The sequence below is a fragment of the Sminthopsis crassicaudata genome, chromosome 5 (assembly GCF_048593235.1).
Source record: "Sminthopsis crassicaudata isolate SCR6 chromosome 5, ASM4859323v1, whole genome shotgun sequence".
NCBI lineage: Eukaryota > Metazoa > Chordata > Mammalia > Dasyuromorphia > Dasyuridae > Sminthopsis > Sminthopsis crassicaudata.
Window position 1 is genome coordinate 192,842,095 of NC_133621.1, and position 15,410 is coordinate 192,857,504.

At 34.2% G+C, this 15,410-nt stretch overlaps 1 protein-coding gene across 10 annotated transcripts in view; it reads right to left on the bottom strand.

The window, feature by feature from the left end:
- The window catches only part of DYRK4 (dual specificity tyrosine phosphorylation regulated kinase 4), a 70,848-nt gene that overhangs the window by 14,617 nt on the left and 40,821 nt on the right, over positions 1-15,410 (bottom strand). For all 10 annotated transcript variants that reach the window (XR_012482489.1, XM_074269222.1, XM_074269221.1 and 7 more), the window contains 4 exons: positions 15,251-15,387; positions 11,191-11,331; positions 8,118-8,256; positions 6,083-6,164 (listed from right to left, as the gene is read on the bottom strand). Coding sequence is in view for 9 of the 10 variants with exons in the window: in XM_074269222.1 (XP_074125323.1) it covers positions 6,083-6,164; positions 8,118-8,256; positions 11,191-11,331; positions 15,251-15,387 (499 nt within the window). In the remaining variant the exon portion in view is untranslated. The remainder of the gene's footprint in view (positions 1-6,082; positions 6,165-8,117; positions 8,257-11,190; positions 11,332-15,250; positions 15,388-15,410) is intronic.

Genomic DNA, 15,410 nt, shown 5'->3' on the forward strand with positions numbered 1-15,410 from the left:
GAAAGGAAGAGAGAAAGAGAATGAAGGGGAAGAAGAAAAGAAGATGGAAGAAATGAAGGAAGAGAAAGATGACCCTAGGATCTTTTAGAAAAAGGAGGAATTGTAGAAAATATCCAGTCCAACCCTCTCACTTAACATGAATACATTTTTAGGTGAGAGTAGGATAGCACAGGACACACAGACATGGAAAGGTTGAAATCTATACCATAGGCATCTTTAAATTATTTTCAACCTCCCCTCCCCAAAAAACCCTCTTTTCTGATCTTTCCAATTATAGCCAAAGGCAACATCATTCTTCCAGTTAATCAGGTTGACAACTTCAATGTCTTTAACTCTTCACTTTTCCTTAATCCCACATAACCAATCAGGTCAGTTGCCAAATTCTGCTTTTACCTTCATAGCATTTCTCTCTAATCATACAACCACCACTCTAATGGTGGCCTATCATCTTTCTTTTGGACTAATGCTTCTTAATTGGTTTTCCTATCTAAGTCTTTTCCCATTCCAATCCATTTTTTAACAAGCTGATATAGTGATTTTTCTACTCTCCTACACAATAAATTTCATTGGCTCCCTATTGACTTACTTCAAATAATATTTCCTATTAATCTCACCCTTGCAAAATGTCTATTTCTTGCCGAAGGTACACAATATACCCAATTATTAGTGCATTATACATCTTGTGAATAATATATACATATTGGAGCTAGATGTTCAAAATACTGATTTAGAATACTAGAGGTATTAAACTCAAACAGAAATGATCTCCAGGGTCACATTTTTACTTAGAAAATCATAAGTGAATGTTATGTTTTAATATATTTTTTAATTTTGTTAAACATTTTTCAATTTGGTATCAGTGGTACTCAAGAGCTTTTTGGACTGCTTGACACCAGAGCTCTGAGTTTGGAATACATAATCTAAACTGTTTGGACACCTCTGGCTAAGAGCGTAGACTTGAGAGTCTTCTGCAAGGAGACATAGCTTGCCTCAAATAAAGATCACCAGTAGCTACACTCCAAAACACCAATATCTTTGATTCTAACACAAATCCCATTAAAAACTCATTTGGAAAATTCTCTGTTGATTTAGTTCTGCCAAAAGAATATCCCAACAGCAATCTCCCTTCTAGTCTTTTGGGTCTCCAACACTAGCTATCTTGTTTCATAGACTCATTTGTTTAAAATTCAAGTAGCATGCCTATAATATTTACTCATTTCTAGCTCTGTTCCAATTTAACCCATTGCATAGACCATTTTGCTATGCCCTATGAAGCCCTCCTTCACACCCCCCACCATGCTGCTTATCCTCAGATCAAGGTAGAGCATGCACCTCTCCAACTTCTATTCATTGTTATCAATTCTTCATATTGGAGTCTATAGATCATAAAAGGTCTAAATCCTGTCCTTTTGAATACTTGAAAATTGGTATTATGTCCCCTTCCAAGTCTTCTCATCCTAAACATGCCCAATTCCTTTAGTTGAATATGATATGACATGTTCTTGAAACTCTTCACCATGCTGTTCTCTCTTAATCATTCTCCAGATTATCAATGCCCTTCCTAAAATGAGGTGACAAAGTGCTATAATACCATCAATTTGTCTATAGCAGGTTAATCACCTTCCTAATCTACCATCCAGGAGAGGGAAGAATAGCCTAGAGAGATGCAGAACAGATAGTGGGTAGAGGACTGGAGCTGATGTGAGAAAAACTCAGATTCAAGTACCACATCATATACTTAGCAGCTGTGGGACTGTGGTTAAGTTGATATAATTGTTCTCAGTATCATTTGTAAAATGGAGATAATAATGGCTAAAGTATTTACCTCACAGTTGGGAGGTTGAAATCAAATTCTGTATAGAAAAACACTTAATAAATCTTTATCTTAATCACTAGTAGTTATATGTAACAAGACTTTTAAAAAGTACTCTGATTGGATTAGCCTTTTAGGTGTCATATTATATTGCTGTGATACTATTAATATGAATTGCATTAAAATTTCCAGAAATTTTTAGATGAATTTCTGTCTATTCATATATCACTTATCTTGTAGTTGGCAAAATTCATTTTTTGAACCCAAGGGTAAGATTTTGCATTTATTTAGATTAAAGTTCACTTTATTAGATTTGATCCAACATTCTTGCTGGTCAAGATTATTTTAGATCGGGGCAGCTAGATGGCGCAGTGGATAGAACACCAGCCCTGAATTCAGGAGGACCCGAGTTCAAATCTGGTCTCAGACACTTAACACTTCCTAGCTGTGTGACCCTGGGCAAGTCACTTAACCCCAGCCTCAAAGAAAACAAAACAAAACAAAAGATTATTTTAGATCTTAATTATCACTTAACATTCCTCTCAGCTTTGTATTACCTAGAAGTTGATAAATGTTATATAGCTTTATTCAAGCCATTACTATTTGTAAAAATGTTATAACAGTACAACATTGAGCACAGATCCCTTGAGCACTCCATCTGAGACCTCCTTCCAAGTCAAAAGTTGATTTTTAACCTCTTCTATAGATCTAGCAATTCAACCATATCTAAACTCAGCTAATTGTACTATTATCTAGTCATACCTCTCCATCTTTTACATAGGAATAGCAAAAGAATATCAAATGCTTTGCCAAAATCCAGGTAAACTATACCTTACAGAAGTCCTTTGATCTAACACTCTAGTAGTCCTGTCAAAAAAGGAAATACAATTAGTCCGGTATGACCTATTCATTTTTTTTTTTGACCTATACATTTTGAAGCTGTTCTGGCTCTTATTATCAGTGCTTCCTTTTTTCCCCAAAGATATATATTTCATTGATGGCATTTGTTTTTTTGGTTTTTTTATCAGCATCACTTCCCATTTGTAGAGACTGAACCCTCCTCCTTGGTGACAAAGAAAACATCTGATACAGAAACCTTTTCTAATAATGTATACCACATTCCTTCACAGTGATTTCCCAGGTCTGTCAGAATCAGATAGCAGGCTTCTTTATCTATTCTCTAAAATGTTCATTAGTTTTTCCATTGCTCAGAGTTTGAGTCATCTTTTCATTTACATCATTATAGTTATGGTGTTAGGACAGAAGGCAGAAAAGAAGGAGAAAATGGTCAATGAGACCCTAGTCTTTGAAGCATGCATGATATTCTGACTATTGGTAATCCACATGGAAGCTTGGGAAAACCCACTTCTGAAAATCTGGGGTCCTTTCCTGATTCAGAGCATATACAGGTATTCAATCACTATTCTCTTGTTGGCTTCCTATCAGCTTTCAGTATGGTGTTGAAAAGCTTTTGAATTAACTTTGAGTTGGAACTGAGCATACAAATGACCTGAATACATAAACTCTCTTTTCGTTGGTGCTTTTCAGTGAGAAGAAAGAAGGAATGCTATGAGACTCTGGATGGGGAAGATAGGTGGAAGTACTAGCAGTGGCAAGTTCTGTCATAGCTGCATTTTCCCATCCATGCTTCCTTATGGCCAAAAACACATAATGCCATCAATTTGTCTCTGTTGTATTTTATTCTTTCCTGATCTTAGCTGAATGAATATCAGAGATGGAATAGGCAAGATTATAGTCCTGTAAGTTTTAAAAGGCTGATAGATCCACTAGAAGTCTGTCCCAGAGTATACTGGTAGTCACAGCAGCCAAGTTTGTTGAGGAGACAGCCCTAAGAAGCAATCTGCTTAAGTTAGCACCAAAGTGAATTGAACCACCAACTAAGACACCATTCATGTTCCTCAGGTAAAGCAGCAGATCTTCCATCAATTATATAGCATCCAGAAATGAAATGAACTTAGTGGGTAGAATGTTTGATAGTCATCACTTTGAATCTGCTTTCCTCAGAGACTAAGTCGGTATGTAGAAGGAAGAGTGTTCCCTGGTTTGGAATGCTACTTTTTTTTTTTTATTTCTGTCTTTGTTATATCTTCTTGGTAAATATCACTTAGTAAAAGCTAGTCAATGTTAATTGGTTAATTGACAGTGGTGATATATTGAAGAGATATTGTTTGAATGATATTTAGAGAAACACAAATGATTGAAAGATTAAGATCAACAATATTAGGATAAAATTCCCCCCTCTCTCTTGGTTTGCCTTAGAATCCTGAGAAAAGAAGTAGAAACCAATATGGGACTAGAAATTATGAAATCATTGGGTATTTTGGAAGAAACAGTTTCAGTTGATTGAAGAAGTCATGAGCCAGACTGCAAAAGATTGAATAATGAATGCGTGAGGAGTTAGAGATAGCAAGTATAGAGAGTTTTTTCAAGGATTTTAAGAAAGGGAATAAAGATATAGGATAATAGATTAAGAATATGGTGGGATCTAATAGATGATTTTTTATAAAGACAGTAGAGATTTAGACATGTTTTAAAAGCAGTAGAAAAGAAATCAGTTATTTGGAGAGTTGAAAATGAAAAAAATTTTGATTGAGCATGTAATCTGCTAAGAAGGTAGAAGAGGATAGAAACAAATACAGGTGTAGGTTGGCTTTGGCAAGGAGAACAGCCACATCTTTGTCAAAGATTAGAAAAAAGGAGGTAATAGCACTTGCATTCAGCACACCCTGGCTGATCCCAGGCTAGACCTGGCTAGCCAGCAACCTCTCTTGCCAGCATCATTGGCTACTGTGGGCTCTCCATTCCCCAAACATATATACCTCTCCCCTTTCCTGGTCTTCATCACTTTACTCATAGAAGGAAGAGCATCATCTATATCCAGCAGGTGGTACACTGGGTCCACTGCCCACTCACCCTCACGCAAATACAAAGACCCAGTTTAAATCCTGACTAAGGCATTTACTAGGCCTTTGCCTTTCTTTTCACATCAAAGATGGTAGTGATAGTATATGTACCTTACTGCATTGTTATGAAGAAAGACACTTTGTAAATCATAAAGTCCACAATAAATATGTGGAAACAGCAATCAATACTAATGTTTTAAACACCAGTTTGATGGGCATGAACCACTCATCCTAGTTTTCTAAAGTTTCTGAAGAAAATCTCTTAAGTAACAATAATAGATTGTAACAATAGCCAGTATTTATATAGCACCTAAAGTTTTTAAAAGTGCTTCATTCATGTTATCTCATTTGATCCTCATAACAATCCAATGGAATAAATACTATTATTACCCCAATTTTATAGATGAGGAAACTAAGACTAGGAGGTTAATTAACTTGCCCAATGTCTTATAGCTAGTAAGGGTCTAAAACAGGATTTGAACTTAAGACTTAAGAACTTAATAAGTCCAGAGTTCTATCTAACTGGGTTCCCATTTTACTCTTAAGCTGTTGTGGTACTCTTCATCCTGCAGTCTGAGAAAAGGGCAGGTCATTCAAAAATGAGAAAGAAATTTATCCTGCCAAGTGTTTCCATTTCACTTGGCCATACTCAGGCATACTGGGCAGGATTGCAGAGATCCCTCAGTATTTCTGCTAAGAAGGCTGCTGATCAGGGCTTGCTGCACCATCTCTCTGAATGAGGTGCTAAGTACCTGAATTACATTGTAAAATTTTGCAATAATTAAATCTTGCAATAGCAAATCCTGTGACATGCATAGACTTTCCTGTGGACCCCCAAGCTCATCATTGGCTATATGGCCAGTCTGAGAGATAATATAAAATTTTATTGTCATTGGTGCTTGTGGAATCAATGACAATTTTTTTTTAAACAATAAATCTGTATCTCTAAACCACAACCTGGAGAGAAAAAGATTGTGGAGTTCTCAGTTTCATTTTGCTTCCTCTACATTTTCTTCTTTCTTCTCTACATTTCTCTTCTCCAGGCTCAGTAATTCTCTTATTTGTTCATGTTTTCTCATAGTTGGCCTCCTCCCTTTCCCCTAAAACCTTTTGTAATTTTCCCTCCTTTTTTTTCAACCTTTCTCCAAACACTTTATTATCTCCCAGGAAGGCACTCTATCCTCAAAAGTCTTGAGGTTTTGATTAGGGCTATTAGAATAAGAAGAAATACTAGAGTCAATGGCTTACATAGATATGTGTTAAGCCACTGATCAAGAAAAGAAACATTTCATTGAGAAAAAGAAGATGAAGGAATCTCAATAGGGAAACTGGTAAAGAATCTCACCTCTTTGATCTTCATAGCAGCTTGAGCCAAAGTCAATAACTTTAACTGAAACATGGCCCCTTTGGTATAGAACAATGTTCTCCTAAAGAGGAAATAAAAGACATACTCACAATATTGCAGTAATATTCTCCTCATTAAGAATACCTTCTGTCTCATTTTCCACATAGCTGAGTCCTATCCATCTTTCAGTATAATTCTCAAATTCATCTTTTTCAACAGGCCTTCCATGATTACTCCAGACCACAATGAGCTTTTCATTCTTTGAACACCTATTGCCTTCACTGACCAGACCATTTATTCGGTCTTTAGTACCACCATCTTGGGACAGTTAGATGACAGACTGGAAGGCCTACAAGGTTTAAAGTTAGGAAGACTCACTTTCCTGAATTCAAATCCATGACATTACAATGTGACCCTGGACAAGTCCCTTAACCATGTATACCTCAATTTCCTCATTTGTAAAATGAGCTGAAGAAGGAAATGGTAAACAATTCTAGTATCTTTGTCAAGAAAATCTCACAAATAATTGGACACAACAGAAATTACTGAACAACAAACTGAGCAACTTACATTGTTACTTAACTGTATGTTTTATGTGTGTGTGCCTTGTCTGCATAACTAGATTGTAAGTTTCTAGGTTTTACTTCTGAATGTATATACGTAAGAATTCATGTAACCTAGAATTTATGGTGCTGGAGTTATAAGACTATTAGAATTCTACCTTGGCCATCTATGTTGCTTTGGACAATTCTTTATTCCTCTTATTGCAAAATAAAAGATTGCTAAAAAATCTTCCTAGATCTCTCAAAATTTTCAAATTCTAAACTTTTTCCTACCTTGCCATTTTATAAATATGACAGTAGAGGGCAACAAAGGGCAATAATTGGGGAAAAAATGGTTAGCCTTTTTTTATAGTAGACTATATAGGTACACCAACAATAGGTTTGGAGAATAGCAAATTCTGTAATCCAATCTGCTGAGTAAGGGAAAGTTAAAGTGATCTTGGGGTCAAGGAGGCAGGACCCTTGGATTCTCCTAGTGAATGTGAAAGGATTTAATGATAAGAACAGAGACGTGGCAGAGAAATTCTAATCTCTTAGTTAGGCAAGTTGGTAATTCCTTGAAGTAATCTTTTACTCTTTTCTCTAACTCAAATCAGTTGCCAAATCCTGCTGAGTCTATCTCCACATTTTTGCCACCCATTTCTATCCATTCATGCTGTGAAAACACTAGTTCAAAAGTCCTTACCACATCTCATCTGAACTGTTACATTAAGTTCCTAATTGATATCTCTGCCTCCAGTCTTCCACTTTTCAATCGATTCTCCACACAGCTGTCAAAATAATCTTCCTAAGATACATATGTTTCCATGTCACTTCTCTGCTCAAGATTTATCAGTATCTTCCTATTGCCTCTGTCTGACTTGATAACTAGTATTTGTGTAGAATTTTAGACTTGCAAAGCACTTCAAATATTTGATACAACATTTGGTTTGATATAACCCTGAAAATTACACATTTCTATCATCATTTTACAGACGGAAGGAAATTGAGATGTTAAACTGCCTTGTCTAGAGGTCACATAGATAATAAAGGTCTGAGGATGCATTTGAACCCAGATCTTCCTTTCTAAAACTTGATTGATTTCCAAGCTATCCAACATATCATCCTGACATTGTTTCACATTAATCATCCCCATGCACTCTATAATCCATATAGACTGGATTATTTGTCATTTCTTGTCCTTGTCATCTCCTGACAATGTATTTTAAGTCAACACTGACAAAAAGCAACAATAGAACAAAGACAATGGGAAATGTTGATCATAAATTACTCCTTTCTGTAAAAAGTAAACTAGAAAATGGGTAGTTTTATTATGCAATAACAAAACATATTAAGAAAATATTAAAAGAAAATAAAAAGATTTTTGGCTTCTAGTCTTGATTGTGACCATAGTTAAAAAGTCAGATGTCTGTTCAATTTTGGAGAAAATGGTCAGGAAAAGTAAGAAAAGGCATTGTAAAAGAGGTACTCACTGGTTTGAGATCACAGTGAATGATTTTCTCTACATACAGCATTTGCAAACATTTTAGAACTGAGAGTGTAAAGCGTCGAATCACAGATAAGCTGAATCCCTGAAAGCTATTATTCTTCAACAACTCATATAAATTGATCCTGGGGAAAAGAGGGAGAAAGATCAGATTAAATGAGAATACATCTATTGGATTTTTAAAAATTTATTAATATCATTTGTTTCCCCTCACCTTAATTTTTACTTATATTCAATTATAGCCTCAAAGACTTTAAATTTTTTTAATGTAAGAGAGTGGTCCTTGAAAGCCTAGGATCTAATCAAAAGGGTGGGGACAAACAAGGAGGTGATAAAGCAACTATGAAAGACAGTTATGACAGCTGATTTCTTCACATGGGACAAATTAATCCCTTGAAAGATCAAAAAGGAAGACCAAGCTTCAGAATGACTTTTAAAAGTCAGGTCACTAAATTCAGCAGAAACAGTCAAGAAGGAATCCAGCTCTTAATAAGACAAGCAGAAGCCTGAAGATAGAGAAAGGTATAATGTAGGAAACTTCATAAAGCTGAGAGTAGAGAAGACTCCAGAAAAACTGTCACTACACTTTGTGTAGTGGCTAGAAACTGGAAATTGAATGGATACCCATCAATTGGAGAATTGCTGAATAATTGTGGTATATGAATATTATGAAATATTATTGTCCTGTAAGAAATGACCACAGGATGGTTTCAGAGAGGTCTGGAGAGACTTATATGAATTGATGCTGAGTGAAATGATAGAACCAAAAGATCATTATACACTTCAACAACAATACTATATGATGATCAGTTCTGATGGACTTGGATCTCTTCAACAATGAGATGATTCAAACCAGTTCCAATTGATCTGTAATGAATAGAACCAGCTACACACAGCAAAAGAACTATGGAAATGAGTGTGGACTACAACATAGCATTTCTACTCTTTCTGTTGTCTGCTGCATTTTTGTTTTCCTTCTCAGGTTATTATTACTTACTTTCTAAATCCAATTTTTCTTGTGCAGCAATATAACTGTATAAATATATATATATATATATATATATATATATATATATATATATATATATATATATGTATATATATATATATATAGAGAGAGAGAGAGAGAGAGAGAGAGAGAGTATTTAACATATACTTTAACATATTTAACTTCTATTGAACTACTTGCCATCTAGGAGAGAGGATGGAGGGAAGGAGGGGAAAAGTTGGAACAGAAGGTTTTGCAGGGGTCAATGTTGAAAAATTACCCATGGACATGTTTTGTAAATAAAAAGCTATTTTAAAAAAAGAACTGCCATAAAGAAAGGGACATAGTTTCTTGGGAAGGCCAATGGTCAGAACTAAAGCTATATTGCTGAGCCTTTTCTCCCAATAAAGAACCCAAGAGGATAATCCTGTTTCTCTTTTTTCCCTCTAGAGTGCCTTTATAATAACTTAAAGATTTTTTTCTCTATACATGGTGTTTGGGAGAGCCAAGGAAGGGATAGAGTTTATCTCTCCTTGATTTATATTCACTTCGTCACTAAAAACAGCAGTAACCATTTGCACTCAGATTTTACTTATTGGGAAAATGGAGGAAGCAAACTCAAGTGGGAAACATCATTAGAGAAGTGATAGAGATAGATTTAACACTAAGGGCTTTTGTCAGAGGTGCCTTCTCTAGCTGGAGGCTGAAGAAGATAAAAAGAATAAAATAAATATAGCTATATAGGTATACGGAGATATAATTTTAAAAAAATAAAGGAAAATGAAACATATGGAATGTTATGTATCAAATTTATGGGTAGGTAAACAATTTATGAATAAACCAGAGATAGAGAGCAAAGTTGAGTGTAAAATGGATGATTTTGATTGCATTAAATTAAAAAAGGTTTTATACAAATATAGCCAAAATCAGAAGGAAAGCAGAAAACTGAACAAAAAATTGTCTAGATAGTTTATCAGATAAAGGTCTCATATCCAAAATATATAAAGAACTTTGTTAAATCTATCAGAATATGAGTCATTTACCACTTGATAAATAGTCAAATGATATGAATAGTCAGTTTTCTGATGAATACATCAAAATAATTTGTAGTCATATGAAAAATGCTTTAAATCATTATTAGAAAAATGAAAATTAAGACAACTTTGAGATATCATTTTATACCTATCAAATTGGCTAAAATGATAGAAGGGAAAAACAAAAACATGTTGGAGGGTATGTGGAAAAACTGGGACACTAATTCATTGTTGGTGGACATATAGTTCAAGACATATATGCACCATATATATGACATAGCATATACCTGGAGGACAACAGAAAGGTATTAAAGAAATAAGCCAGGACTAAAAAAATGGTCATGGCAATACTACTAAAAGTATACAGATCCAGGTCTTAGCACAGAGTCACAATATAAGAAGGCTGGAAGAATGAGTAAAACAAAAAGATAAAGAGCTATTACAGTGCCGAGGAAGGAAGGAAGGAGAAAGAGAAAAGAAAAAAAAAGGAAAGACAATTAAAAAAGAAAAGACAGAAAGAAAAGGAAAATTTCACAAGCAAAGTCTCAAAAAAAAGACATAGTTCACTCATAAGATCAATTAGAATTTCCTAAAAGTGAGGCAAGAGTTTTGTTTTTTTTTAATTAGAAGTAGTTTAAAGAGTAATATTTTCAATTAAATGACAGTGCTAGATAAAATAACTGGAAAAGAAATTATCACTATGGAGAAGAGTCTTAAAAAAAAAAATCTAACAGCTTAAAACTTAAAAAATCAAGAAACAGAGTCCCTGAAAATCTAAATGAACTGTATAGAAATTAATGACTCCATGAGACAACAAGCAATATTTAAAGCAAATTAAAAGTTTTTGTTTTTTTTTTAAATAGAAGGAAAGTTAAGATAGTTAAATATCAAAAAGCAATTTACACTGAAAAGGGATCAAAGAGAAATAATTTAATATAATCCAAAATGTCCAGAAGGACTTAAGCTCTCATTTCAATTCTTCTATGACTTAAGATCATTTTCAACCAAGAAGGAAGGAAACAGAAAAAAAAGATTACCCCAAAAGTTCAAAAGTGATGCAGAGATGATTCCGGAAGTAGAAGTAGTCCTTCATGTGTACCACATTGTATGAGTTATCTTTGTCCTTCCTTCGGAGAACTTCCAGGATCTTCAGCTCCACAAGGGCTTGATTGTGAAATCTGAGGTATAAGGAGAGGGGAAAATGGGGAAAATGGGGGAAATGTGGTTTCTGAGTCATATCAGAAAATCAGGCTTACCAAAAATCTCACTAATTGGTCTTCCCTTCCCACCAATAACAACTCTTATGCTTTGGGATGTTAGACAGCAATGAGCCTTCAAAGTCCTTTAAGAGAATGCTTGGACCTGCCTTCAACACTCTACCTGCAACTCCTTACACATCTCAGCCATCCTGCCTAGATGGCCTAGATCAGTGGTCCTCAGACTTTTTAAGTAGGGGGCCAGTTCACTGTCCCTCAGACTGTGGGAAGGCCAGACTATAGTAAAAACAAAACCTCACACTCTGTCTCCGCCCCTCAGCCCATTTGCCATAACCTGGTGGGGCTGCATAAACGTCCTCAGCGGGCGTATCTGGCTCATTTTCTTCCCAAACACATCTTCGACTTTATTCCTAGAATGAATTTTTCTTGCCAGTCTGCCAGTTTCTCTCTCTCCCCACTTTCAAACAACTCTTGAAATCCTATCTCCTTCATGTTGTCTTCTCAATTTGAATGGAAGAAGGTCAATAGCATTTCTTTGCCCCTCACCCCACCTTAGAATGTGAGTTCTACCACTACTGGAAAGAACACTGGACTGAGTATCAGCTACAGTGAGTTCTAACCCTGGCTCTATGGTAAACTTGTAAAACATTGGACAAGTTATTTGCCCACTTTGGGCCTTGATTTCCTTATCTGTAAAAAAGAAAAATGAGAGGTTAGCCTAGATGATTCTAAAATCCCTCAACTCTTAACATAATTCTCATTTCTCCAGTTTCTATTCTCATTATAATAACTTCCTTATAAAATAAAATCTAGTGGAGCTAGTTCAATGAACTTTTTCCAATTCATAGCCATCTTGATATTTCTAGTACATTTGACATTTTTGATACCTTTTTTCTAGAAACTTCATGCTGTTTTGGCTTAAATAATACTCCAATCCCATTCTCTTTCCCAATTTCCCACTTATTCCTTTTAGTGTCTCCCTAATTGGATATTCATCTTCTTTACCCTTAAAATAATTATTATCAATCCTAGAAACATGCATCTCTCTCTCCTCTCTCTCTCTCTCTCTCTCTCTCTCTCTCTCTCTCTCTCTCTCTCTCTCTCTCTCGCTCGATACACACACACACACACACACACACACACACACACACACATATATATATCATGTATATATACACATATTAAATGTATGTCCTTAATACTCCAAATGCAAATTTTCAACTGCATTTTAGAACATCATAACCTTATTGCATCTCATACTTATTTTATCTAAAACTAAGCTCCTTATATTATCCTCTAACTGTACCCCTGCATCTATTAACATGATCACTATTTTTCTGGCTCTTAAACTAGGAGAATCTCAGGGTTCTTTACCCTCCATCTCCAATCAATTTTATCTAGTCAAGTCAATCCTATCTCTAAAATTTCCTTCATCTCTATTCATCCCTTACTTCACACTTCCCCTGCTACCAGCCTGAATTCATACTTTTATCATCTCTTGCCTAAAATGTTTTAAATAGCTACCTAATACATCACCCTGTCTATAGTCTCACCTCTTTCTAATCCATCCTTTACATTGATGCCCAGACACATTTCCTAATATGCTATTTTGATCAATGATTCTTTCTTAAGATGCCATTCTAAGCTTGATTATCAAAAACCTCCCTACTGTCATATCATCTTTCTACTGATTCTGGCATTCAAAATCTTTCATAATCTGGGTCCAGGTATTATCTCTAGCCTTTTTATACTTTCCTACTTTTCATGGACTACATTATTTCTGCCAAAATACGTTGCCATGTTCCTTCTGATTTAGAGTCATTAGACCTAGGTTCAAATTTTGGCTTTACCATTTGCTACCTATGTAATTCTGTGCAAGTTATTGGGGCTTGTTTTCTTTTCTTTAAAATGAGGATGAAACCGATGATCTCCAAATTTTCTTCTGGCTCTACATGATCCTATAATTCTTATGGCTATTGTTTGAAACAAGGTATATATATATATACCTTGTTTCAAACAATAGTTTTTCATCTATTTTCCACTAATTAGATCGTAAATTTTTTGAACGTAGGTATTGAGTTATATACCTTCAGTACCTTAAGTAGGCATTTAATAAACTTACTACAAATCATATGAGAAGCATGTGAGTAAATATTTGTATTTATATTTATTATTTATAAGTCTAAGGATAAAAGCATAATGCAATTTAATGAACATTATTAAGTGCCTACCACTATATTAAATATTGGGGTAATAAAAGAAATTATTTGTGTATTGGTGTCACATTCTGAATCTACTGTCTTTATATCTTATACATAGTCTATATTCTAATATAAATTATTAAAAGAAAAGATCTATGTCTACATAGTTCTTTTTGTTGAATTTCTATCACAGTGGGAAAAGAAAATGGGGGAGAGGAAAAGAAGAAAAAAAGAATGAAATATAGGAATGAGGGGATGAGGCAGAAGGAGGAAAACAAAACAGAAAGAGAACTAGATAATGCCCCATAGAAACAATGGGAATTTTTTAAAAAGAATTATGAGGAGCCAGACAGCTATGTGGTACAGTGAATAGAGCACCAGCCCTGAAGTCAGGAAGATCTGATTTCAAATCTGACCTCAGGCATTTAACACTTCCTAGTTGTGTGACCCTGGGGTAAGTCACTTAACCCCAAACACGTCAGCAAAAAAAAAAAAAAAAAAAAAAAAAAAAAAAAAGGAATTGCGAGGAGAGTAGGAAAGTGGTAAAAGGCTAGAAAGAGGGAAGGAGAAAGAAATAAGTGAACCTAAAGAAAAGAAAGCGTCAGGAAGAGAGCAATAAAATAATAATAAATAATAAAATGTATAACAATAAAAATAATAAAAGGATAATAAAAAGTAATAATGAAAGAAAGGAAAAGGCCAGGAAGACCTTTATAATAATAATTATATATATATGATATAATAATAAAAATAATAAAAGGATAATAATATATAATTAATTATATATAATAAATATAATTTATATTTATATAACATAATAAAATATTATTAAATAAAATATTATATTATAATAATATAATAAATTATATAACATAATTTATATTATATATAAAAATTATCCAAAATCCAAAGACATATTTATTATTCACTCTACTTTCCATTAAATCTGAAAAGCAGTAAACATTAGCTCAGCACAAATAGAAAATGCAAAAAAAGGAGCAAAAAAGAAATAATGATTTTAAAAAAAGAACAAATGATCTCTATGCAAGCAAAACACAGTTTTCAAAGAGAAGATATGTAGAGACAACTCCAAAATCACAGACCTAGAAAAACAAGACAAATAAAAAAACTTGAACATCATGATATAATAAATAATACAAGAAAATTGCCTAAAATTTCTGAATACAGAAAATTAAGCAACAATTATGAGAATCCAGAGTTTGCCTCCAGAAAAAAGTAAATCCTTTATAGTGCTAATTCCAAGATACAGTGGCTAGAGTTTAAAATTTCAATTACAAAAAAAAAAAAAAAAAAAAAAAAAAAAAATGCAAATAACCAGGAGAAAGAACTTCAAGTAAAAATAGGAGAAAATTAGAACAACACAAGACTATTCTTCACCCACTAAAATCTGGAGAAAAGAATGGAATATTATATTCCCCAAAACAAAGAAATTCAAGGTAAAACCTAAAATGACATACTCTGCTAACTAGAACCTAATCATCAATTTTAAAAAGTGAACATTCAATGAAGGAAAAATACTTGGAGCCTTTCTTTGAGAGGAAGGAAAAGGAGAACCCTGAAAGACAGTGGGTAAAAGAAAAAGAAAAAAAAAATTGATCAAGATAGGTGACCAAAATAAGGTCATATCTCTGTGGTTAGAATGTTCTAGAGGGCAGTACCTCTTTTTGTTCCTGATGATTTTCAGTGCCACCAACTCATTCTTTTTGTGATCCAAACACTTGGCCACCTGTCCAAAGGATCCTTTGCCAATCATCTCCAGGACCTCATAGCGATAGGCAATGTGATCATGTAGGACCTGTTGAAGCCATACCATGGTTA